A 26,318-nucleotide genomic window follows, 5' to 3' on the forward strand; every position below is an offset into this window, starting at 1 on the left:
CACTTCTCAGCCCATTGACCCATCTGATCAAGATCCTGTTGTAATAATTAACCTTCATTAATGGGAAGAATGGACATTGAGTGATATAGTTGGCTACCTCTGGGCGGCACGGTGGCACAGTGGTTAGCACTGCTGCCTCACAGCGCCAGAGACCTGGGTTCAATTCCCACCTCAGGCGACTTACTGTGTGGAGTTTGCACATTCTCCCCATGTCTGCATGGGTTTCCTCCGGGTGCTCCGGTTTCCTCCCACGGTCCAAAAATGTGCAGGTTAGGTGAATTGGCCATGCTAAATTGCCCGTAGTGTTAGGTGAAGGGGTAAATATAGGGGAATGGGTCTGGGTGGGTTGTGCTTTGGCAGGTCAGTGTGGACTTGTTGGGCCGAAGGGCCTGTTTCCACACTGTAAGTAATCTACTCTAATTCAAAGTTTGTGAGAAGATTTGTAGCTCGGGTGCTTGTTGTTGTGGTTCTGTTCGCTGAGCTGGGAATTTGTGTTGCAGACGTTTCATCCCCTGTCTAGGTGACATCCTCAGTGCTTGGGAGCCTCCTGTGAAGCGCTTCTGTGATCTTTCCTCCGTCATTCGTCGTGGTTTGAATCTGCCGCTTCCGGTTGTCAGTTCCAGCTCTCCGTTGCTGTGGTCGGTATATTGGGTCCAGATCGATATGCTTATTGATCGAATCTGTGGATGAGTGCCATGCCTCTAGAAATTCCTAGTGCCAAACAGAGAACAGCCAGGGAATTCCTAGAGGCATGGCACTCATCCACAGATTCAATCAATAAGCACATCGATCTGGACCCAATATACCGACCACTGCAGCTGACAGCTGGAACTGACAACCGGAAGCGGCAGATTCAAACCACGACGAATGCCGGAGGAAAGATCACAGAAGCATTTCACAGGAGGTTCCCAAGCACTGAGGATGTCACCTAGACAGGGGACGAAACGTCTGCAACACAAATTCCGAGCTCGGCGAACAGAACCACAACAATCTAATCTAATCTAACCTAAATCTCTATCTTGAGTTGAATTTTGATTAGTTCTGCCAAACCTCTTTACTGTTTACTAAACTGATCAAATTATTCAAATTATCTGACAGCCGTAGAAGAAAATGCAATCCAGAAAAATGCAAACACAGAATTAACTTGATCATATAAATTTTATTTAAGGAAATATTTGGGCTTTAAATTAAATGCACAGGAGAAACTCATGTGTTCCAGCAGTGACAACCAAAGTGTTCTGCTTTCTTAAATATTTCAGTAAGAGCTGTTTTGTACCAGAATTACATAAAACCCACTGTAACTGCATTTGAAAAAAAATCAGCATATAATGCTGTGAAATAGCAAGAGTTTGTGTGACAGATCTACTTACAATTTTATTCTTTCAGCTATATCATTTATTATCCAGTATATGCAATTAACTTCATAATAGATTTAAATGTAGTTCCCAAGAACCAACTGACCTCTACTGTCTTTCCCCTGTTCTACAGTTTAGCTATGTATATTTAGGTTTTTAGTTAACATAGCAAAACAGTAAGAGCAACCGTTTTGGAATACAGCACTGAGTAGATGCTGATTTTGATTTGTGTTGATCAGATATGGCTTTAGAGTGCGCAAATACTGTACGCGGAAGAGTTTATATCTTAACTGTATATGTAAATATGACTCAGTTGGATTTGTTTCATGGAGAAAAAGAGCTAGGTGAGTATATGATGATATGTAACTGGGATGGTACCTCCTATTTACATGTAGTAGTTGTGGTGATATTGATGCTCCATATTAATGTTTTATTTTTACATCCATTTATGAGATGCAAAAGTCTCCAGCTAGGCCAGTAATTATTGACCATTCTTAATTGTTTTTGAGAAGGTGGCGGTGGTGGTAATCAACTTTCTCTAAACAGCTGCATCCAAGTTAGGACAAGTTTTAGGATTTTGACCCAGCAATTGTGAAGTTGAAACATAGTCAAGTTAGAATGGTATGTGATTTGTAGCGCAACTCACTGTGGTGGCTGGATAATTATCCCTACAAATCACACACCATTCTGACTTGATGATGTTTCAAATTTATAATTGCTGGGTCAAAATCCTGAAACTCTCTCAAGTGTTTATGGAAAGTGGATCACTACCAACTTCACTAATGATTGGTATTTGGTACTTGAGAGGATGTCATAATAATATTGTGTGTTGCTTTGTGTGAAATAATATTTGTAACAATGTGGTGCCTTCAACTGACAAATTAAAGGTTTTTTTTCCACACTGCAAAATATGGAACTAAGAAACAACAGCGAAGTGGAACATTACAAAAAAAAGTTAAATGTTACTAGTTTAGGGGTTAGAACAACCCAGCTAAAACTGAATGTTGAGATATTTTCAAGTGTTTTGGTTAATCTTTAAGCAGTTTTACTGCATCTGAAAACAGTCCATTTGGTGAAACCTGTGTTGAATTTTCATTCCTATACTACTTTTTTGAAGGTGTTGCTTTAATACCTTAGTAACTAAATGGCTAACACCCGTATGTTGTGTGTTGAACACTCAGCTGAAGCTGAAACCTCAAACCTACCATTCCTTAGTATGAATTTGATCAGTGTTCACTGTTCAATCAGCTGAGTTGAGTGGCAAACTGTGGAAGTGTTGTTAAAAAAGTATAAGACATAATGGATGTTATTTTGTTAAACTTTCGCACTTTTTTCACTCAAATTGTTCAAAAAACCCCAAATTATATTTATAAATATTGTTTTTAATCTGTATGTGGCGGTAGACCACTTTTGAAATGTAATATTTGAAAAGTACTAGAACTAACAGGTCTGGTACAAATAGTGACTATCTCAACTTGAAGTTGTTAATGAACATTATTACACACATGGAATTTATCTGGTTTATGTGATTTAATTTTCTTACTGTAGAGTGTAGTTTATTCAGCAGATTGGCAATAATGTGAATGTGAATTCTAGGTTCACCAGCAAACCAATGATTTCAGATTTCACAGGCATGAAATAGAGCAACACTTCTACTGATAGTGCTTCCAATATTTAAAACAACACAGAACTGAAAGAGTAAAATTATATTCCACATTGCTTTCTCAGTCCATGTTTCATGATCACATTTATTGAGATTAATGGGTCTGATTTTCCTGAAATAAGCTCAAAGGAACATGTGTTTCCCAATCACTAAGATCGAGGACATCTGTGACATTGAACTTCCACCCTTTTAAGTTCCCCTGGAATTAATGGAACTTTCCCAAAGACACAGACAGGAGTGGTTCAGACTAACTGTTCTCATGGAATCAAAGTGTGAAGGATGCTCCTGTCTCACTTCTCTCCAGCTTTGCATGTGGTGCATTCAAAAACAACAGCACTTGTCCCCCACCCACCTTTCTGACTGATGGGCTGGAGAGAGGCATCCCATTGGCTGTTAAATCTTTTGCCTTCAGGGATGAGCAGGAAGCCTTCATTCAGCACAACAGTAGGTAGCCAGAAGATCCTGACTGTGACTTGTCTGTCCTATTTTAGTGGCTAGATATCCTGCCCCATTTCCCTACACAAAACCTGAATTGTACCAAGGGTGCAATAGAGCCATAATAAATGTCTCACTAAGGCAGATACAAAACACCTCACCAAAATTAACATGTCTAGTGGTATGTCCCCCATCCCTGGAAAACCCACTCCAATATGGTGCAGAAACATTGATTGCATGTGAAGGTAGCCATGGTAAAGTGTCAACCCAAGGGCAGTAGAACTGACGGCAAGGATGAATTTCCGACTCGAGCTGTGCTCTTGCCAGTTATTTTAATATTTTATAATTACAGTGCACTTTTTGAAAAAGCAACTGAAAGTACTGAATTACAGAAGTGTTTTCTTAAAAATACCCACAGATTAAGTCCACCTTCATTTTAACTCCACCCAACTGCTGTGAATTCCGCTTATGTTTATAGGATAGCCCTTCATGTTCAATATTGCTGTTAAAATTTAACTTTAATTTATTGAATCTTCTGATGTGTAGGTTTGCCTGTGCATTCCAGAATTCAAAAACTGGAATGACTCCTGTAAATTGGAAGCTAGCAAACATCATCCCATTCTTTAAGAAGGGAGCAAGAGGGAAAACAAGGTACCAGGACTTATTAGCTTAACATCAGTAGTAGGGAAATTGCTAGAACCTAAAAGTAAAGTCACCATAGACCTACTGCACCATAGGGCTGCTCTCTCTTTAGAGAAAGACAACTGATGGTAGTCACCATACCTTAGGTGAGGGGAGAGTTTGATAAGGAAGGTCCTTCATGGCAACCTCACCAGTGCAGGAGTTGAACGCATGCTGTTGACATCAGTCTGCATTGCAACCTGCAGTCCAGCCAACTGAGGTCCTATTACCTTGGGAATGATATTATTGCCAAAGAGAGACTGTAATAAAGAATCACCAGACTTGGTCCCAGGATGTTGAGACTGTCTTATGGAGAGAGATTGGGTAAACACTGCTTTATTCTCAAGAGACTTGATGAATAAAAGGTGATCTCCTTGAAACCTGCAAAATACTTAAAGGGAAATACAGAACAGATCCAGATAAGATGCTTCTCCTAACTGTGGAGTCTAGAACTAGGAGGTGCCATTTAAAAACAAGGAAGAGGGCAATTTAGGACCGAAATGAGGGGAAACTCTTTTTATTCAAAGCTTTGTGAATTTCTAGAATTCTGTAAGCCAGAGGGCTGTGAAATTCCAGTCTGTTTAAAGTAGAGATTGATTGATTGATACATTTCTGATTACCAATGGAATCAAAAGTTTTGGGATTGTGTGGGTAGAAGGCATCAAAATGATCAAGCCATGATTGTATTTAATGATGGGCAGGCTTGACAGGCAGAATGGCCTACTCCTGATGTATCAGTCTGATTATGTTCTGAGGTCACTAATGTCAGAAGCAAATAACAAGTGACTCTCATCATTCTAATGCTATAAAATACATATATTGTGTCCTATCTAGTTAGCTGATTTAAATTAAAGCCTAGATTGTTCAATTGTTGAGTACTAATCCTTTAAATATTTATCAATCTTGATACCTGATTATCCACAGTAAAGTCCTGACACTTGGGAGCAGGTGCTTGAATTTAGTGATGGTGGAGAGGAGTAAGAGAATTCTTTCTATTTCACAATGTTGCTCAACCTAATGACCAGGCCAAGAAGTGACAAACCCTCATCACCAAGTTACTCTGTGTCCTTGACACTGCATCTTACCACCAATTTGTCAACAAGTCAACATCTTAAGCCATTTGTAGTTGGATCACAGGAAATGCCTTTGAATCTAGTGGAGCCCCCTCAGATATATGGGCCACATTGGCACATTTGATTCCTCAACCCCTCCCCCCCGCCTCCCGGTGCTCATTTAGTTCTCCTGTGTTTATACTATGCTCTAGTATTCTGATATATTTAATTCATGATTTGCATAGTTCCTTGGAAATTGTACTGGTGACCCAAATCAAAATTGTTAATGTTTTCAAATTCCAACCCTTGCTTTCTCCTTCCCCAGCGGTGCATCTACCTCATCCAACCTTCCCCATATTTTGACTGTTGGGCAGACTTTTAGTTAGTTCATGAACAAGCAGGGATTCTGCAATTCTCAAACATGTGCAAATAGTCTCCTTTCCTGTTATCAGTTTCATTTCAGCAGGGTGACTCCACATAGTCATTTTCAAAACGGGGTCTTGAGTGACGAATAACAATAACACGGGGTGTCATGCAGTCCTCCCGCCGGTGTAATATGTTCCAGATTAACATAGCTGCTGCAAGTGTTGAGAAGAGACAAGCTCCAATGTCCAGGTAGCATGACCAAGAGAGATGAGTATAAGGGCCAATTCGGTAGAATGTCACCAGTCCAATCACCAACACAAAACCTAATGGTAACAACAACAAAAAATGAGCATGCTTATCCAAAACCAAAATGCCATCAATCACACTCTACTGTCTCTAAATTGGAAGCTGCATTGCAGACTCTGTAATGACTCCGGGAGAGTGAAAGTCACCTGGATTCTTTGTACCTAGAAGGACTCACACACCTTGGATAGGGTCAGGATAGGGACAGGAGGATGTGACTGAATAATGCAGGTAAGGAGACCCCTAGGACGAGAGTCATACAGCATGGAAAGAGACCCTTCGGTCCAATTTGTCCATGTGGACTAGATATTCTAAATGTATCTAATCCCATTTGCCAGCATTTGGCCCATTTCCCTCTAAACCCATCCAGATGCCTTTTAAATTTTGTAATTTTACCAGTCTCCACCACTTACTCTGGCAGCTCATTCCATACACACATCATCCTCGGTGAAAATGTTGCCCCTTAGGTCCCTTGTAAGTTTTTCCCCTCTCATGTTAAACCTGTGCCCCCTAGTTTTGGACACCCCCATCTTGGCAAAACGACCTTGGCTATTCACCTTATCCATGCCCCTCGTGATTTTATAAACCTCTATAAGGTCACCCCTCTACACCTGAAACATGCTGAACTAATGTTCTTGTGAACTGCATAAATAGGGAAGTATAGAGAGCTTTAAACTAAATAGTATGGGCAAGGGAGTAAATTTGGAAAGATAGAATATCTTGAAAGAGTGAAAACAATATATGAGAGGAAAATGGTAATACAGGAAATCAGGATCAGAGAATGGCAGGTGGGACAGAGAGAAAAATTGAAGAATGCACCAAAGATCTACATACAAAGATGTGCAAAGATAGCAAAAGACCAATCTGCAGTTTTTCTTCTGAATGCACTTGACATTCATAACCAAATAAATAAATTGATCGTGCATATTGAACAAAAAAAAAGATCTGATAACCATTATGAAGATGTGGCTACAATCTAAGGATTGGATCTTGAATATTGAGGGATATATAACTTTCAAGAGGAATAGGAAGAGAGGTAAAGGTGGAGGAGCAGCATGTTAAGCAAGGCTGAAGTTTCTGCAATAGTTAGAGATGACCTAGGTTCAGGAGGTTATGATGTAGGATTGGTGTGAGTGGAGATGAGGAACAGTAAGGAAAGAACTCACTTGATCGACAGGATCCCCAATAGTAACCATGATGCAGGATGATGCATGCGAGGAGAAATTTTAGGTGCTTGTAGTAAAGGGACAGCAATTGTCCTTTAAAACAAAATACTGCAGATGCTGGAAATCTGAAAAAAGTAGAAAATGCAGAAGAAACACAGCAGGTCAGGCAGCATTTGTGCAGAAAGAAACAAAGTTAGTGTTTTCTGTCCAAAGATTCTTCTTTGGAACTTTGGATTCAAAACATTAACTGTTTCTGTCTTTGCTGATGCTGTCAGACCTGACTAGTTTCTGCAGAATTTGTTTCTTTTTAAGAAATAACCATGGATATTGGTGAACCAAGTGGATTTTTATAACAATTGACAATAGGTCGCCATTAGGCCAGCACTTTATTCCAGATTTTCTCGAATTGAAAATTTCTCATTCTGCCATTGTAGTATTCAAACCTAAATCCCGAGAACATCACCCTGGGGTTCTGGCTTACTAGACTGTTGAAGTTACTGCTATGCTACCTTCTACCCATTCTCTGTACGAACTAGAAAAATCAGATTGGCAGTAGTATTCCGGATAAGGAACTCACAGAATATTTTTGAGGAAGTTCCTTTGAGCAGAATTGACCAGAGAACATGGAACATTAGAGATGATATTATGTAATGTGACAGGATTAATAAATGATCTGCATTTTAAACTTGCATAAGGGTAACACTGTGAGTATGAAAACTGAGCTAGTTGAAGTGAACTACCATACTAGGATGGGGAAATAGAACAATAGAGATGCAATAGCAGACATTTGAAGGGATCGCTTTGGAGTATTCAGGGATAAGTATATTCATACTACAATAAAACATTCTAAAGGAAGGACTCATCATCTGTGGTTAACTGGAGAAGCTAAGGAAAGCATCACATTTAAGGAAAAAGCATTAACTGCAATGATGAGTGAAAGGTCAGATGATTGGACAGAGTATAAAGAATGAGGTAAAAACAATGACTGCAGATGCTGGAAACCAGATTCTGGATTAGTGGTGCTGGAAGAGCACAGCAGTTCAGGCAGCATCCAAGTAGCTTCGAAATCGACGTTTCGGGCAAAGGGCTTTTGCCCGAAATGTCGATTTCGAAGCTACTTGGATGCTGCCTGAACTGCTGTGCTCTTCCAGCACCACTAATCCAGAATATAAAGAATGGCAGAGACTAACTAAAAGGCTAATCAGGAGGAAGAACTTAATGCATCAGAGGAGACTATGTAAAAATGTAAAACCGATAGCAACAGTGTGTTACAGGTGTTCAAAAAGAAAACAAGTAAATAAAGTGACTGTTGGTCTTGTGGTGAGTAGAAATGGGGAGTTAATAGTGGATAATAAGAAAATGGCTTATGAAATTAACAAATATCTTGCTGTTGTCTTTATGATAGACTTTGCAAAAATATTCAGTGAGAACTGTAGTCAGGAGGTGGAAGGGAGAGAAGAACAGTTAATTACAATGACAGGGAAGTGGTACTAAGAAAACTGATGAAGCTGCAGCTGACAGGTCTCCAGGTTCAGATGCACTTATGCTAAGCTATTAGAGGAGCTGGAAATGAGCTAGGAGTTGCAATTGTTAATTTTCCAAAATATTTTAGATACAGGGAAGTTCCTTTTGAGTGGAAAGTAACATGACCCCTCTATATAAGAAGAAAGGGAGGTACAAAACAGAAAACAATAGGCAAGTTAACTGAGTTAGTCAAAATAAGTAAAACAATCAGGAAAAATCAGCACAGTTTCATGAAAGGAGAAAAATTTTCAACTGATCTTTTCGACCTGTGCTGTGGATAAAGGGGAGCCTACAGGCGTAGATCTGCAGAAGGTATTTGATAAGATGCCATGTCATGGGTTATTAAAGAAAATAAAAGCTGATCATGTCAGGAGTAACATATTAACATGGATAGATGATTAGCTGGCTGGCAGAAAACAAAATATGCTTAAATGTGCCTTTGTTTGACTGGCATAATGTAATTGCTGGAGTCTGTCAGAAGACACATCATCTTTTAATTTAAATCAATGACTACCTGAGACAAAATAATTCACATGCAAAACAAAGATAGGTATAGTGACTGGAACTAGATAGAGCTTGTTGACTATGAGGTCCTTGATTCAGGTTGTTAACCTGGGTCACAGGAAAGCCTTGGCTGACCAGTATAAACAGAAAATATGTCTGGACGGAATTTCACATTGGCCCCAAAGTCCCGCACTTCCCGCAGGAGCCCGTGTCTTACAATCTGAGCCACATCCAGAATGTTAGTTTTGTCCCCTTCAGGGACGTAAAACAGCGGACCTTGTATCGACTGCTGCTGCACACCGTCCACCTCTTTTCCATCAACCACGGCCCAGACACGCCTTGTTGTGCCCATTTGCCACCAGGCGGTGGGAATCCCCAATGGAAGGCTCTCTACACAGGAGTCCTCCCCCTTTCTCTTGGGGATCTGGGCTGGAGGATATTGCACGCAGCAGTCTCCTTCAACCGCAGATTGTGGTGGTTCAGACTCCCAGCTCAGCTGCTTGTTCTGGTGCTGATGTGGAATCCATTGACCATGTACTTCTTGGGTGTGGGTGTTTGCACTCCTTTTTTAGTTTTCTGAAAAACCTTCTGCCCCATGCTCCTGATCTTTAGACACCCAGTGCGGAGGAGGGAGGGCAGCTCAGGGGACCTCCTCGTGGGCCTGCTCCTGGGCCTGGCCAAATTGGCCATAAACAGATCCAGGCAGCAGGCCAGGGAGGGGGTCATTATGGCCGATTGCCTGCCCCTCTTCCACGGTTATGTTCGTGTCTGGGTGTCCTTGGAGAAGGAGCATGGGGTGTCTTTCAACACCTTCGAGGTTTTCAGAGAGAGGTGGGCACCGCAGGGTGTGGAGTACTTTATTTCTCCTATTTTGATGTAGTCCCTGACGCCCCCTTTCACTTTTTGACCATGCAGTATTGCCCATTGATCAGAAGGGCACTCTTGTCACTGGCAACTTCAGTGATTCCTTTCTTCTTGGTGGTGGAAAATGAATAAAGATTATGCACTTGTTGTTTTTCACTCTGTCATGTCTGCACACACAACATGGGTGCTGGGGAAATAAAAACCAAAATATAAATAGGGTTCTTTGAATTCCAGGAGCAGCAATTACTGTTTTATATGCTGTTGCATTGTTTTGGAACTTTGGAGGAAAAAAAAGTCAAAATAAGGGAGAGGAATAGACAAAGGAAGCACATGGTGAGATCAGTGCAGGGGGGAGAGGGAGAGAGAGAGAGAGAGAGAAACTGACAGAGCAGTGAACCTGCGCAGTCACTGTCTTTGCTGTTTGAACTCATGTATTGCTGGACATCGGAGTGCATCTGGGAAAATTAACGAACAGTGAAATTCACAAATGATCTTGGAGGAACCTGTTAGGGAGAGGTCACAGTACAGAAACAGAAGTGAATATTTAAGCGTGGCCTTACAATAAGTCTGCAGTAGTGAGTAGAGTGGGTTCTGTTTTGATTATATGTTTTATTGAGATATGTCTCTTGATTAAACTTAAAATATAAGCCATAAGTATTAATTTAACCTGGAGCAGTATTTTGTAGAGGAATAAGACAATGCTATTTTCTGGGTCTGTAGATTGTGAAGGAGCAAAAATGGCCTTTAGTAGAGTGATATGCTCTTCTTGTCGGGTTGGGGGTTTAAGGAGAGTTTACGGGTTACTGAGGATTTCTCTCTGCCATATATGCCGTTGGTTGCGAATCCTATCAGAACGAATGGGTCAGTTGGAGACACAGTAAGAGGTAATGAAGAATTTACAAGAGCAAGGGGATGTGATGGATAGCAGTTATAGGAAGGGGGAAAAGTTATAGATACAGTCACATAGATGGGTTAACTCCAGGAAAGTAAGAGAGGTAGGCAGTTAGTGCAAGAGTCTTCTGTGGCTATCCCCATTTCAAACAAGTATACTGTTTTGGAAAATGTAGGGGGTGATGGATTCTCAGGGGAACGTAGCACAAACAGCCAAGTTTCTAGTATTGAGACTGGCTCTAATGCAATGAGGGGTATGTCTGGTTCTAAGAGATCAATTGTGTTAGGGGACTCTCTAGTCCGAGGTACAGACAGACGTTTGAGTGGCCAGCAGCGAAAAATCAGAATGATGTGTTGCTTCCCAAGTGCAAGGATCAAGGATGTCTCAGAGACGGTGCAGAATGTTCTCAAGGGGAGAGAGGGGCCAGCAAGAGGTCATTGTCCACATCGGAATCGACAACATAGGAAGGGAAAAGGTTGAGATTCTGAAGGGAGGTTGCAAAGTGTTAGGCAGGAATTTAAAAAGGAGGTCCTCAAGAGTAGTGATATCTGGATTACTCCCGGTGCTACGAGCTAGTAAGGGCAGGAGTAGGAGGATAGAGCAGATGAATGCATGGCTGAGGAGCTGGTGTATGGGAGAAGGATTCACATTTTTGAATCATTGGAAGCTCTTTTGGGGCAGAAATTACCTGTACAAGACAGATTGGAAGGGGACTAATATACTGGCAGGGAGATTTGTTAAAGCTGCTCGGGAGGATTTAAACTAGTAAGGAGGTGAAGGGGGCCCGGGAGATAGTGAGGAAAGAGATCAATCTGAGACTGGTACAGTTGAGAACAGAAGCGAGTCAAACGGTCAGGGCAGGCAGGGACAAAGCAAATAACAAGGTAGGACTGATAAATTAAACTGCATTTATTTCAATGCAAGAAGCCTAACAGAAAAGGCAGATGAACTCAGGGCATAGCTAGGAACATGTGACTGGGATATCATAGCAATTACAGAAACATGGCTCAGGGATGGATAGGACTGGCAGTTTATGTTCCAGGATACAAATGCTACAGGAAGGATAGAAAGAGGGGCAAGAGAGGAGAGGGAGTGGCGTTTTTGTTAAGGGATAGCATTACAGCTGTACTGAGGGAGGATATTCCTGGAAATACATCCAGGGAAATTATTTGGGTGGAGCTGAGAAATAAGAAGGGTGTGATCACCTTACTGGGATTGTATTATAGACCCCCTAATAGTCAGAGGGTTATAGAGAAACAAATTTGTAAGGAGATTTCAGTTATCTGTAAGAATAATAGGGTGGTTAAGGTAGGGGATTTTAACTTTCCAAACATAGACTGGGACTGCCATAGTGTTAAAGGTTTAGATGGAGAGGAATTTGTTAAGTGTGTGCAAGAAAATTTTCTGTTTCAGTGTGTGCATGTACCAACTAGAGAAGATGCAAAACTTGACTTAGTCTTGGGAAATGAGGCAGGGCAGGTGACGAGGTGTCAGTGGGAGAGCACTTTGGGGCCAGCGACCATAATTCTATTAGATTTAAAATAGTAATGGAAAACGATAGACCAGATCGAGAAGTTGAAGTTCTGAATTGGAAGAAGATTTTGATGGTATTAGGCAAGAACTTTCAAAAGCTGACTGGGGGCAGATGTTCGCAGGTAAAGGGACGGCTGGAAGATGGAAAGCCTTCAGAAATGACATAACGAGAGAAAATATATTCCTGTTAGGGTGAAAGGGGAGGCTGGTAGATATAGGGAATGCTGAATGACAAAATAAATTGAGGGTTTGGTTAAGAAAAAGAAGGAAGCATATGTCAGGTTATAGACAGGATAGATCAAGTGAATCCTCAGAAGAGTAGAAAGGCAGTAGAAGCATGCTTAAGATGGAAATCAGGAGGGCAAAAAGGGGACATGAAATAACTTTGGCAAATAGGGTTAAGGAGAATATTTTACAAATACATTAAGAACAAAAGGATAACTAGGGAGAAAATAGGGCCCCTCAAAGATCAGCAAGGCGACCCTTGTGTGGAGCCGCAGAAAATGGGGGAGATACTAAATGAGTATTTTGCATCAGTATTTACTGTGGAAAAGGATATGGAAGATACAGAATGTACGGAAATAGATGGTGACGTCTTGAAAAATGTCCATATTACAGAGGAGGAAGTACTGGATGTCTTGAAACGCATAAAGGTGGATAAATCCCCAGGACCTGATCAGGTGTACCCGAGAATTCTGTGGGAAGCTAGGGAAGTGATTTGCTGGACCTCTTACTGAAATATTTGTATCATTGATAGTCACAGGCGAGGTGCAGGAAGACTGGAAATTGGCTAATGTGCGCTTTTGAAGATGGGTGGTAAGGACAAGCCAGGGAACTATAGACCAGTGAGTCTGACATCAGTGGTGGGCAGGTTGTTGGAGGGAATCCTGAGAGACAGGATGTACATGCATTTGGAAAGGCAAGGACTGATTAGTGATAGTCAACATGGCTTTGTGCTTGGAAAATTCTGTCTCACAAACTTGATTGAATTTTTTGAAGAATTAACTAAGAGGATTGATGAGGGCAGATTGTTAAATGTGACCTATTTGGACTTCAGTAAGGCAATCAACAAGGTTCCCCACGGGAGACTGTTAGCAAGATTAGATCTCACGGAATACAGGGAAAACTACACATTTGGATACTGAACTGGCTCAAAGGTAGAAGACATAGGAAGGTGGTGGAGGGTTGATTTTTAGACTGGAATTCTGTGACCAGTGGAGTGCCACAAGGATCGGTGCTAGGTCTACTTCTTTTCATCATTTATATAAATGATTTGGATGTGAGCATAAGAGGTGTAGTTAGTAGGTTTGCAGATGACACCAAAATTGGAGGTGTCGTGGACAGCGAAGAGGGTTACCTCCAATTACAACGGGATCTCGATCAGATGGGCCAATGGGCTGAGAGGTGGCAGATGGAGTTTATTTTAGATAAATGGAAGGTACTGCATTTTGGGAAAGCAAATTTTAACAGGACTTATACACTGAATGGTAAGGTCCTAGGGAGTGTTGCTGAACAAAGAGACCTTGGAGTGCAAGTTCATAGCTCCTTGAAAGTGGAGACGCAGGTAGATAGGATAGTGAAGGAGGCATTTGGTATGCTTTCCTTTATTGGTCAGAGTATTGAGTACAGGAGTTGTGAGGTCATGTTGCGGCTGTACAGGACATTGGTTCGGCCTCTGTTGGAATGTTGCATGCAGTTCTAGTCTCCTTCCTATCGGAAAGATGTTGTGAAACTTGAAAGGGTTCAGAAAAGATTTACAAGGATGTTGCCAGGGTTGGAGGATTTGAGCTATAGAGAGAGGCTGAACAGGCTGGGGCTGTTTTCTCTGTAGCGTCGGAGGCTGAGGGGTGACCTTATAGAGGTTTACAAAATCATGAGGGACATGGATAGGATAAATAGACAAGGTCTTTTCCCTGGGGTCGGGGATCCAGAACAAGAGGGCATAGGTTTAGGGTGAGAGGGGAAAGATATAGAAGAGACCTAAGGGGCAACGTTTTCACACAGAGAGTGGTACATGTATGGATTGAGCTGCCAGAGTAAGTGGTGGAGGCTAGTACAATTGCAACATTTAAAAGAAATTTGGATGGGTATATGAAAAGGAAGGATTTGGAGGGATATGTGCCAGGTGCTGGCAGGTGGTTGATATATCTGGTTGGCATGGATGAGTTGGACTGATGGGTCTGTTTCCATGCTGTACATCTTTCTGACTATGACTCTATGACAATGAGCGTCAGAGGGTCTGTTCACTCTGAGAGCTGGCTATAAGGGAGCTGGATCACTTTTAAAAATATATATAAACAGGAAATAGCCAGAAGGGGCATGGCGCAGACTGAGAGCCGGAAGAGACGGGCTACTTTGTGATCAAAGGTGGGTGGGGGAGTGGGTGTTCTGCTGGATTGCAGGTGTCTCTGTGATATATGTACTGTTTTATTGTTTCGTTGATCGAACTGTTTTGTACGTGTTTGCATCTACTGTTTCCTTTTTAGTGAGATAAGGTGGGATTTGAGGTTCATCCTCATTTCCCTGCAAACTGGTTCAACAGTGGGGTTTGGGGTTTAGCCTTGCTGTCCCTTTCCTCTGCAAATTGCTATTTCCTGTAAACTGCTGCTTATTTTTCATTGTTAACCGTTTGATTGTATTTTGCACAGTTTGATAAAGTTTTGAAAATTATAAACAGGAAATTTAGAATGTCCTCAGTACAGAGGACTGACTTCAAGCTGACTGGCCACAAACAGTGTACTGTGCACAAGTAAAGGGTGATTTGGGCCTTCGTGCAGTTATTTCACTGGTGACGAGCGTGGGATCAATAACGTAATCATGTAGAAGTGCCTACTAGCTGAAGCCCAACTGGACTTCAAACAGGTCATAGAGTCATAGAGATGTACAGCATGGAAACGGACCCTTCTGTCATTAGAAAATGCGGCAAGTAAAGCATGGGAGGTACAGGGCATTCCAAGGGAAGTGTATACCCTCACCTGTCTGACTGAATTTGAGTGTAGGCAAGAGCAGAACCTCATGCAGGGCATATCCTAAGCAGAGGGACCCTAGGCCAGCTCACAGCAGAATCCCATAACAAAGCCGAGCCTCAGCCAAGTGGCTAAAAAGTTGTTCAGGATCTGGGCAAGCAAGACATTGTATTTGCTGCTGGTATGTGGATTCAAGAAAGCAAAGGAGTCCTACAAGGCCTGACTTGAGTAAGGAAGCTCATAGGCCAGAACCCAGGAGAGTGCACACCCTGGAAAATCCCTCTCTATGTGGGTTGGAGCAATTAAACTGCTTAGCAACATCCAAATCAGAAACAATTAAAATGAATGGTTGGTTAAATGGTCTCCCAGGTACCATGGAGGTCGATACTGGCACAGTTGCAGAATCTGTTTATAACAAGATTTGCTTGGGACTTCAATCCTTAAGTTTCTGCATGACCTCAGCCATACTGAGAACATACGCTGGGGAACCATTGCACATTAAGGATGTGACTTCAGTTCCAGTCTCCTATGGGAAGCAGTTGGTGCAGTTATCATCAATAGCAGTTAAAAGTTTGGGCCCAATCCTATTGGAACAGAATTGGCTGAGAAAGATTCTCCTTGATTGGCTGAATATTGTTCAATTACAAAATGACTGCCTCCGTGAAGTCCTAAGGAAATACCTAGGAGCACTTCAGGCAGGGCTTGGAATTATCAAAGGGGCCAAAGCCACTTTACATGTTGACAGGAAGCAATTCCAAGAATTTTCCTGGCCCATCTGGTGCCATTTGCCTTTCGGCAGAAATTGGGAGGCTGGAAAGCGAAAGGATCCTCAAACCAGTGCAGTTGGAAGAATTGGCAGCACCTGTTATACCAGTTGTGAAGCTTGATGGCTCAGTTTGCCTTTGTGGTGGTTTTAAGCAAACGGTAAACTGCTACTCACAGCTGGAGTAATACCCGATCCCTCGTATAAAGGACTTGTATGCAAAGTTAGTAGGGGGAGCTGTCTTTTACGAAGCTGGACATGAGCCACTCTTACCTGTAATTGCGACTAGATGAGGAGTCCCAGACATACGCTACAATTAATACCCATAAGGGCTTATAAACAAGACTTCCGTTCGCAGTATCATCAGCCTGTGCTCTTTTCTAGCGGACCATGGAGAACATTTTTCAAGGGCTGCCATTTATCAGGATGACATACTCATAACAGGTGAGACCAAAAAAAGCACTTGGAGAACTTGGGACATAGTGCTTAAATGTTTTTTCCCAGGTGGGCGGGTGCCTTAGAATGGAAAAATATGTGTTCAGGCGCCCCAGGTGACCTGCTGTTGGTTCTGACACAATAGTACTGTCCTTGTTCGATCTCGTGTTATAAGAAAATCACGCAGTATCCACGCCCTTTAAACTAATGGGACCAGAATCAAATTACAGCCAATACAGATAAGGAAAGTTCACATTCCACAAATAATAGTCTAAATTCTTCAATCATATTAAAGCCAATTTGCATTGAAGAAACACACGTTATATCAGAACCAATTGTCCTTGGGTTACAGAGTCATCAAAACTTCGTTGGAGGATAAAGTGAAGCCGATCAAAGGTACCCTGGTTCCCATGTCTGCGCTGAAGCTTAGGTTTTTCCTTGAATGAGTGAATTATTACAGAAAATTTATACATAACCTGGCCTCCATCTTGGCACCCTTACATCTGCTGTTGAAAAAGTGTCAGCCTTGGAAATAGTCACATAGCCAAGAAGTAGCCTTTAGGGAAGGTATTGGCCCATTATGATCAGAAGCAAGAGGTAGTCCTGACATGTGATGCCTCCTTTTGGTGGCCAAAAGGAAAGGAACACCCGATAGCGTATGCTTCCCAGAGTTTGGCTGATACCAAACACAAATGTGACCAGATAAAGAAGGGAGGTTTTCGGTCATCTTCGGTGTGAGGAAGTTCCAGCAGTACAATAGACAATAGACAATAGACAATAGATGCAGGAGTAGGCCATTCTGCCCTTCGAGCCTGCACCGCCATTCAATATGATCATGGCTGATCATTCCTAATCAGTATCCTGTTCCAGCCTTATCTCCATACCCCTTGACTCCACTATCTTTAAGAGCTCTATCCAATTCTTTCTTAAAAGAATCCAGAGACTGGGCCTCCACTGCCCTCTGGGGCAGAGCATTCCACACAGCCACCACTCTCTGGGTGAAGTAGTTTCTCCTCATCTCTGTCCTAAATGGTCTACCCCGTATTTTTAAGTTGTGTCCTCTGGTTCGGCACTCCCCCATCAACGGAAATATGTTCCCTCCTGCCAGAGTGTCCAGTCCTTTCATAAGCCTATACGTTACAATCAGATCCCCTCTCAGTCTTCTAAACTCAAGGGTATACAAGCCCAGTCGCTTCAGTCTTTCCGTGTAAGGCAATCCTGCCATTCCAGGAATTGACCTCGTGAACCTACGCTGCACTCCCTCAATAGCCAGAATGTCTTTCCTCAAATTTGGAGACCAGAACTGTACACAGTACTCCAGGTGTGGTCTCACCAGGGCCCTGTACAGCTGCAGAAGCACCTCTTTGCTTCTATACTCAATCCCTCTTGTTATGAAGGCCAGCATGCTATTAGCCTTCTTCACGACCTGCTGTACCTGCATGCTTGCCTTCATTGACTGGTGGACAAGAACACCCAGATCTCTCTGAACAGCCCCTTTACCTAATTTGATACCATTGAGGTAGTAATCTGCCTTCCTGTTCTTGCCACCAAAGTGGATAACCAGACATTTATCCACATTAAACTGCATCTGCCATGCATCTGCCCACTCACCTAACTTGTCCAGGTCACCCTGTAATCCCGTAACATCCTCATCACATTTCACCCTACCACCTAGCTTTGTGTCATCAGCAAATTTGCTAATGTTATTGCTGATACCATCTTCTATATCATTTACATATATTGTAAAAAGCTGCGGTCCCAGCACGGATCCCTGCGGTACCCCACTGGTCACTGCCTGCCATTTCGAAATGGAGCCGTTAATCACTACCCTTTGTTTCCTATTAGCCAACCAATTCTCTATCCAATCTAGTACTTTGCCCCCAATCCCGTGCGCCCTAATTTTACTCACTAACCTCTGTGTGGGACTTTATCAAAAGCTTTCTGAAAGTCCAGGTACACTACATCCACTGGATCTCCCTCGTCCATCTTCCGAGTTACATCCTCAAAAAATTCAAGAAGATTAGTCAAGCATGATTTCCCCTTCATAAATCCATGCTGACTCTGTCCTATCCTGTTACTATTATCCAGATGTGCCGTAATTTCATGGATGGTACCTTTATGGATGGGAATTTGTCATAGTTACAGATCACAAACCCCTGCTAGAGCTACTGAAGGAAGACAAAGACTGTGCCGCCCATAGCTTCCAGTAGAATTCAGCCTCCGATACTCCAGGGAAAACAGTCCTAACCTATTCAGCCCCTTCCTATAGGCTCAAACCCTTCAACCCTGACAACATCATTGTAAATGTTTTCTGAACCCTTTCAAAGTGAACAGCTTGGCTGTTTACTGGATGTTTATGATAAAGCAAGAGAAGCCTCTGATCTACTGAAGGCACAGGTTCAATATCACTATCCTTCTGCAGTAAAAGTAACTGAAGCCTGAAGAAAGCCAGTTATTTTCTCCCATAATTGTTGTAAGCTGCTGCCTTTAACCAGTAACTGAAATACTTCCCTCCAATAACACCATTTTTGTTCATTTGTCTGAATGTGTGTGTAGGATTCTTTAAAAGGGGATTAGAGTTTCAACTAGGAGAAATATATGTTGATCATTCATGGTTTTGTTTATTTGTGGCTAGAACTGACTTATTTGTAATATACAGTAGTTTCTGTAAACTACAGGAATCCAATCAGTGTTTTCTATTAACCTGAATCCATTCACGTAAATTGGGAAAATTACATTCTTTGGTGAACTACAAACTTTTGTGACATCCCTGGGAGTAGTAGGGGCTCAAGAATCAGAACACTCTTTCTTACATGTATCAGTATCCTGTTCAGTTACTGACCCCCAGGATGAGTCCTCATGGTCTTCCATTATCACTGAATCACAATTATCATGGTGCAGGAGGAGACCATTCAGCCCTCGTGCCTGCACCAGCTCTATTATCTAATGCCAATGAACTGCCTATTCCCCATATCTTTGCACACCATTACGATCCAAATAATTGTCCAGTGTCCTCCTGACTGCCTCAATTGAACCTGTCTTCAGGCAGTGGAAGATATTTCCAGACAATGGAGGATATCTCCTATTCCCAGTTTAGCATTCATGCTTTACATGGTCATCAGAAGCTCAGGCTAAATATTAGAATGCTGAGAATAATTTTCTGTCCATGTAGACCACGTTTGGCTTTAGCTTATTGGAATGACACTTGTATACTTTCTGACTGAAATCTTGAAGGTAAAAGCAGGGATCTCTTCCAGCCCTGGTTTGCCCTTCCATCGGCTAGTAGTGCCATGGACAGAAGATGCAGTATTATGCAATTTTGCGACCAATTACTCATTTTCATGTAGATCAAAGGTATGAGTAGATAGTTTCGAAGTTGATTGCTGTAGATATTAACTTAGTATTAGATCCAAAATGCACTGATAATGAGGTAGGCAGCTCATGCAGGAGTGTTTTATACCCATACCCATTTCAAACAAGTGTGCTGTTTTGGAAACTGTAGAAGGGGATGGATTCTCAGGGGAACATAGCATGAACAGCCAAGTTTCTGGCATTGAGACTGGCTCTAATGCAACAAAGGGTACGTTGGGTTCCAAGAGATCAATTGTGTTAGGGGATTCTCTAGACCGAGGTACAGACATACGTTTCTGTGGCCAGCAGAGAAAAAGCAGAATGGTGTGTTGCTTTCCTGGTGCAGGATCAAGGATGCCTCAGAGAGGGTGCAGAATGTTCTCAAGGAGGAGAGGAGCCAGCAAGAGGTCATTGTCCACAATGGAACCAACGACATAGGAAGGGAAAAAGTTGAGAGTTTGAAAGGAGATTACAGAGAGTTAGGCAGGAATTTAAAAAGGAGGTCCTCGAGAGTAGTAATAGCTGGATTACACCCGGTGCTACGAGCTAGTGAGGGCAGCAATAGGATGACAGAGCAGATGAATGAATGGCTGAGGAGCTGGTGTATGGAAGAAGGATTCACATTTTTGGATCATTGGAATCTCTTTTGGGATAGAAGTGACCTGTACAAGAAGGACAGATTGCACCTAAATTGGAAGGAGACTAATATACTGACAGGGACATTTGCGAGAGCTGCTCGGGAGGATTTAAACTAGTAAAGTGGGGGGGGGGGGACCCAGGGAAATAGTGGGGAAAGAAATCAATCTGAGACTGGTACAGTTGAGAACAGAAGTGAATCAAACAGTCAGGACAGACAGGGACAAGTAGGACTAATAAATTAAACTGCATTTATTTCAATGCAAGGCGCCTAACAGGGAAGACAGATGAATTCAGGGCATAGTTAGGAACATGGGATTGGGATATCATAGCAATTACAGAAACATGACTCAGGGATGGGCAGGACTGGCAGCTTAATGTTCCAGGATGCAAATGCTACAGGAAGGATAGAAAGGGAGGCAAGAGAGGAGGGGGAATGGCATTTTTGATAAGGGATAGAATTACAGCTGTGCTGAGTGAGGATATTCCTGGAAATACATCCAGGGAAGTTATTTGGGTGGAGCTGAGAAATAAGAAAGGGTTGATTACCTTATTGGGATTGTATTATAGACCCCCTAATAGTCAGAGGGAAATTGAGAAACAAATTTGTAAGGAGATCTCAGCTATCTGTAAGAATAATAGGGTGATTACAGTAGGGGATTTTAACTTTCCAAACGTAGACTGGGACTGCCATAGTGTTAAGGGTTCGATGGACAGGAATTTGTTAATTGTGTACAAGAAAATTTTTTGATTCAGTATGTGGATGTACCTACTAGAGAAGGTGCAAACGTTGACCTACTCTTGGGAAATAAGGCAGGGCAGGTGACTGAGGTGTCAGTGGATGGGGAATTTTGGGGCCAGCGACCATAATTCTATTAGATTTAAAATAGTGATGGAAAAGGATAGACCAGATCTAAAAGTTGAAGTTCTAAATTGGAGAAGTGCCAATTTTGACGGTATTAGGTAAGAACTTTCAAAAGCTGATTGGAGGCAGATGTTCGCAGGTAAAGGTATGGCTGAAAAATGGGAAGCCTTCAGAAATGAGATAACGAGAATCTAGAGAAAGTTTATTCCTGTTAGGGTAAAAGGGAAGGCTGGTAGGTATAGGGAATGCTGGATGACTAAAGAAATTGAGGATTTGGTTGAGAAAAGAAGGAAGCATATGTAAGGTATAGACAGGATAAATCGAGTGAAACCTTAGAGTATAAAGGCAGTAGGCATGTACTTAAGAGTGAAATCAGGAGGGGAAAAAAGGGGACATGAGATAGCTTTGACAAATAGAATTAAGAAGAATCCAAAGGGTTTTTACAAATACAGTAAGGACAAAAGGGTAACTAGGGAGAGAATAGGGCCCCTCAAAGATCAACAAAGCGGCCTTTGTGTGGAGCCGCAGAAATTGGGGGAGATACTAAACAAGTATTTTGCATCAGTATTTACTGTGGAAAAGGATATGGAAGATATAGACTGTCAGGAAACAGATGGTGACACCTTGCACAATGTCCAAATTACAGAGGAGGAAGTCCTGGATGTCTTGAAATGCATAAAGGTGGATAAATCCCCAGGACCTGATCAGGTGTACACTTGAACTCTGTGGGAAGCTAGAGAAGTGATTGCTGGGCCTCTTGTTGAGATATTTGTATCATCGATAGTCGCAGGTGAGGTGCTGGGAGACTGGAGGTAGGCTAACGTGGTGGCTCTGTTTAAGAAGGGTGGTAAAGACAAGCCAGGAAACTATAGACCAGTGAGCCTGACGTCAGTGGTGGGCAAGTTGTTGGAGGGAATCCTGAGGTACAGGATGTACATGTATTTGGAAAGGCAAGGACTGATTAGGGATATTCAACATGGCTTTGTGCATATCTCACAAACTTGATTGTGTTTTTTGAAGAAGTAACAAAAAGGATTGATGAGGGCAGAGCAGTAGATGTAATCTATATGGACTTCAGTAAGGCATTTGACAAGGTTCCTCATGGGAGGCTGATTAGCAAGGTTAGATCTCACAGAATACAGGGAGAACTAGCCATTTGTACACAGAACTTCTATTGAAGATAGAAGACAGTGGTGGTGGAGGGTTGTTTTTCAGACTGGAGGCCTGTGACCAATGGAGTGCCGCAAGGATCGATGCTGGGTCCTCTACTTTTTGTCATTTACATAAATGATTTGGATGTGAGCATAAGAGGGACTGTTAGTATGTTTGCAGATGACACCAAAATTGGAGGTGTAGTGGACAGCGAAGAGGGTTACCTCCGATTACAACAGGATCTTGACCAGATGGGCCAATGGGCAGAGAAGTGGCAGATGGAGTTTAATTCAGATAAATGCAAGGTGCTGCACTTTGGGAAAGCAAATCTTAGCAGGATGTATACATTTAATGATAAGGTCCTAGGGAGTGTTGCTGAATAAAGAGACCTTGGAGTGCAGGTTCATAGCTCCTTAAAAGTGGAGTCGCAGGTAGATAGGATAGTGAAGAAGGCGATCGGTGTGCTTTCTTTTATTGGTCAGAGTATTGAGTACAGGAGTTGTGAGGTCATGTTGTGGCTGTACAGGACATTGGTTAGGCCACTGTTGGAATATTGCGTGCAATTCTGGTCTCCTTCCTATTGGAAGGATGTTGTGAAACTTGAAAGGGTTCAGAAAAGATGTACAAGGATGTTGCCAGGGTTGGAGGATTTGAGCTATAGGGAGAGGCTGAACAGGCTGGGGCTGTTTTCCCTGGAGAGTCGGAGGCTGAGGGGTGACCTTATAGAGGTTTACAAAATTATGAGGGGTATGGATAGGTTAAATAGATAAAGTCTTTTTCCTGGGGTCGGGGAGTCCAAAACTAGAGAGCATAAGTTTAGGGAGAGGGGAAAGATATAAAAGAGACCTAAGGGGTAACATTTTCACACAGAGAGTGGTACATGTATGGAATGAGCTGCCAGAGGAAGTGGTGGAGGCTAGTACAATTGCAACATTTAAAAAAAATTTGGATGGGTATATGAATAGGAAGGGTTTGGAGGGATATGGGCCGGGTGCTGGCTGGTGGGACTGGATTGGGTTGGGATGTCTGGTCGGCATGGACAGGTTGGACCAAAGGGAACGTTTCCGCGCTGTACATCTCTATGACTCTATGTTTGAGTTCTGTGCATTTTTGTTAAAATCTAACAATTGTAGCTATTTTCTTTCTTCTTCCTTTCCTCTGACTCTGATTTCTCCAGATTAATCAAAACCGTGCTACTATTCTTTGCCTGTTACCTCCTGTCGTGTGAGTATTGTGGTCCAGTTAGAATTTTTATGGTTACATTCCTCCTTTTATTCATCTTGATTCTTTATTGCTTCATGGTGGAACAATTACTCATCAGGTGACAACAGGAAACCACTATTAGAACTTCCACCACAAAGCCCAAAATAAAATTTTAATTTGAGGCAAGTCATTTCCCTTCACAGGCCCTTTGCATGAACTCCAATGACAAGAAATATGAATGGCACACATTCCCAAATCTTAACATTACCATATTGTCAGACTGTGCTTACCTAATCAGAACTTGTCACAACAACAAATGCCAACAAAATGGCAAAATAGTGCTGTCAGGTTGAACAAAAAGACAAATTTTGTGAATTTTATTTATTACTTATAACTAATCATTAGTCAAAAATAAATTCATATTGCCTACTCAATTGAGTAGTGCCTTCTGAATGGTTACAGCACAGCTTTAGGTAATTCAGCTCCTCATGTCCATGCCAGTTCTCTTTCAGTTAATCCTACCCCTCCTTCTGTCCACATAACTCTGCAATATGTTTCCTCAGGTACTTATCCAATAGTGACTATGAAGCTGTCGTCACTTCACTAATATCATTTCAGAAAGGAGATCTGCCATGCTTATCTGGTCAGGCCAACACGTGACTCGTGACTCCGAGCAGTGTGTGGGCACTTAGCTGCTGTGAAATGATCTAGCAAGCTACTCAGTTCAAGGGCATTTAGGGATGGGAAATAAATGCTGGTCTTGGTAGTGACACCCACATTTTATTGAATATTTTTGTTTTAAAATTGTCTTTTTAAAGCCACTGTGGGTTCTAAATCCTAATCACTTGCTGTATAAAATGTTTTTCCTGTGTCACTGCTACTTTTATTGCTAATTACTCTTACACAAGTGTCCTTTGATCCTTCACCATTCTGTCAATCTGGAATTAAGAGTCTAATGATAACTATGAATCCATTGTTGATTGTCAGAAAAACCTATCTGATTAACTAATGTCCTTTAGGGAAGGAAACTGCCAACTTTACCTTGTATGGCCCTCTTGTGACTCCAGACCCACAGCAATGTGGTTGACTCTTAACTGCCCTCTGGGCAATTAGGGATGGGCAATAAATGCTGGCTTAGCCAGTGATGCCTTCATTTCATGAATAAAAAAAGGAATAATTTTCCCTGTGTATTCTACCCAAATCCATTATGCCTTTGAATATTTCTACTAACTCTCCTATCAAACTTCTCTGAGATTAACCCGAGCTTCTCCAAAATATCTTCAGAACAGAATTCTCATATGCCTCTGTCCATTCTCAGGAACCTTTTTTACACTTGCTGATATGCTTTCACCTCTTTCCTAAGGTGCAGTGTTCAGAATTTGATGCAATATTTCACGCATACTCCATATTGCCTTTTAAGAAAGCATAGGCTGTCATAGGCTTTTCTCTCAACCCAAGTTTAATAAGGGTTTGTAATAATTTGCCAGTATTTATAAAGCCCTGAAGCCCAGATGCCTTTTTAACCATACTCACAATGTGTTCTACCATTGTCCATAATTGTGCATGTATATTCCCTGAATCTCTATTTCTGCACTCCATTTTGATTTCTTGCCTTTATTTCTTACTGCCTCATTTTGACCAAAATATTTCACTTAATACTTCTCTCCATTACATACCATATGTCACATTAATTTCCATCAACCTGTCTGTGTGCTCTTGAAGTCTATCATTGCCCTCTTCACAGTTCCCAATACTGTTTTGCAGAAAAGTTTACAGGAAATTTTGTGTCATCTCCAAATTTTGAAATTGTGTCCTCAGCAGTGATCCTAGTACCAATCACTGGGAAAACATACTTTATACCATCTTACAGTCTGGAAAATAACCATTTACCATTTCCTATCACTCAGCCAACTTCATATCCATGTGGCCTCTATCAGCACTGAAGAGAGCAATAAATTAATCATAATTTCTTAAGTTTCACTCTAAACAAAATGTGAATAATGACACACCATTGAAGTTTATTTTAGTTTTTGTGTTAAATGAGTGATGATTATTTAACCTCATTTCACATCCTTCAAGATACAACATCACATAATCCTTCTCACTGGGGAAGGAAGCAGATAATGGAGTGGGAAAGGAGCTGTTTAACTTTCATTTCAAGAGCGAAGTCAAGTTTCCTGTTCTAAGGGACATTCCAGTTCTAATGCAGATTTTTAACATGCTTGTTCGCTAGGTTGTCACATGTATCCCACTCTGTAACCATGTGTACCTTACAGGAATTAGCAGTTTTGGCTGCTTTCCATTGGAGATTGACTGACCAGTCTGTACACAATACATCAGGTGTTTGATCTTTACTTCGTACATGTAAAACAAAATCAAGCAAGAATTTCCACTATGCCATTAGTATAGGGTCAATCATGCCTTACTAACCTTACTTTGCTAATTACAATTGTCTTATTCCAAACACAACTCTATCAGTACCCTCGCCTCACCTTCAGGAGGATGTGACTGAGTGAGGTATATAAGGAGACCTTAAGGGCAGAAGTGCAATTGTCCTGTATGTTTGAGGTTCTCTCAGCCTATTTGGATGACAATAGGTATTGCAAGGT

At 41.8% G+C, this 26,318-nt stretch overlaps 2 protein-coding genes across 9 annotated transcripts in view; one reads left to right on the forward strand and one right to left on the reverse strand.

Annotated features, from left to right (window-relative positions):
• Positions 1-26,318, forward strand: part of ift140 (intraflagellar transport 140 homolog (Chlamydomonas)) — a 145,557-nt gene that overhangs the window by 53,802 nt on the left and 65,437 nt on the right. The window lies entirely within an intron of this gene.
• tmem204 (transmembrane protein 204) overlaps positions 1-26,318 on the reverse strand; it is a 58,861-nt gene that overhangs the window by 12,198 nt on the left and 20,345 nt on the right. For 2 of the 4 annotated variants that reach the window (XM_072559675.1, XM_072559672.1), the window contains one exon: positions 3,769-5,875. The exons of 1 other annotated variant lie outside the window; for it this stretch is intronic. In XM_072559675.1, coding sequence (XP_072415776.1) covers positions 5,646-5,875 — 230 coding nt within the window. In that variant the 3' untranslated portion in view covers positions 3,769-5,645. Of the gene's footprint in view, positions 1-3,768; positions 5,876-18,374; positions 18,504-26,318 lie in introns of those variants that run through there. One more of the 4 variants, XM_072559673.1, reaches the window with a different exon arrangement.

Source organism: Chiloscyllium punctatum, chromosome 40 (assembly GCF_047496795.1).
Source record: "Chiloscyllium punctatum isolate Juve2018m chromosome 40, sChiPun1.3, whole genome shotgun sequence".
NCBI classification, from domain to species: domain Eukaryota; kingdom Metazoa; phylum Chordata; class Chondrichthyes; order Orectolobiformes; family Hemiscylliidae; genus Chiloscyllium; species Chiloscyllium punctatum.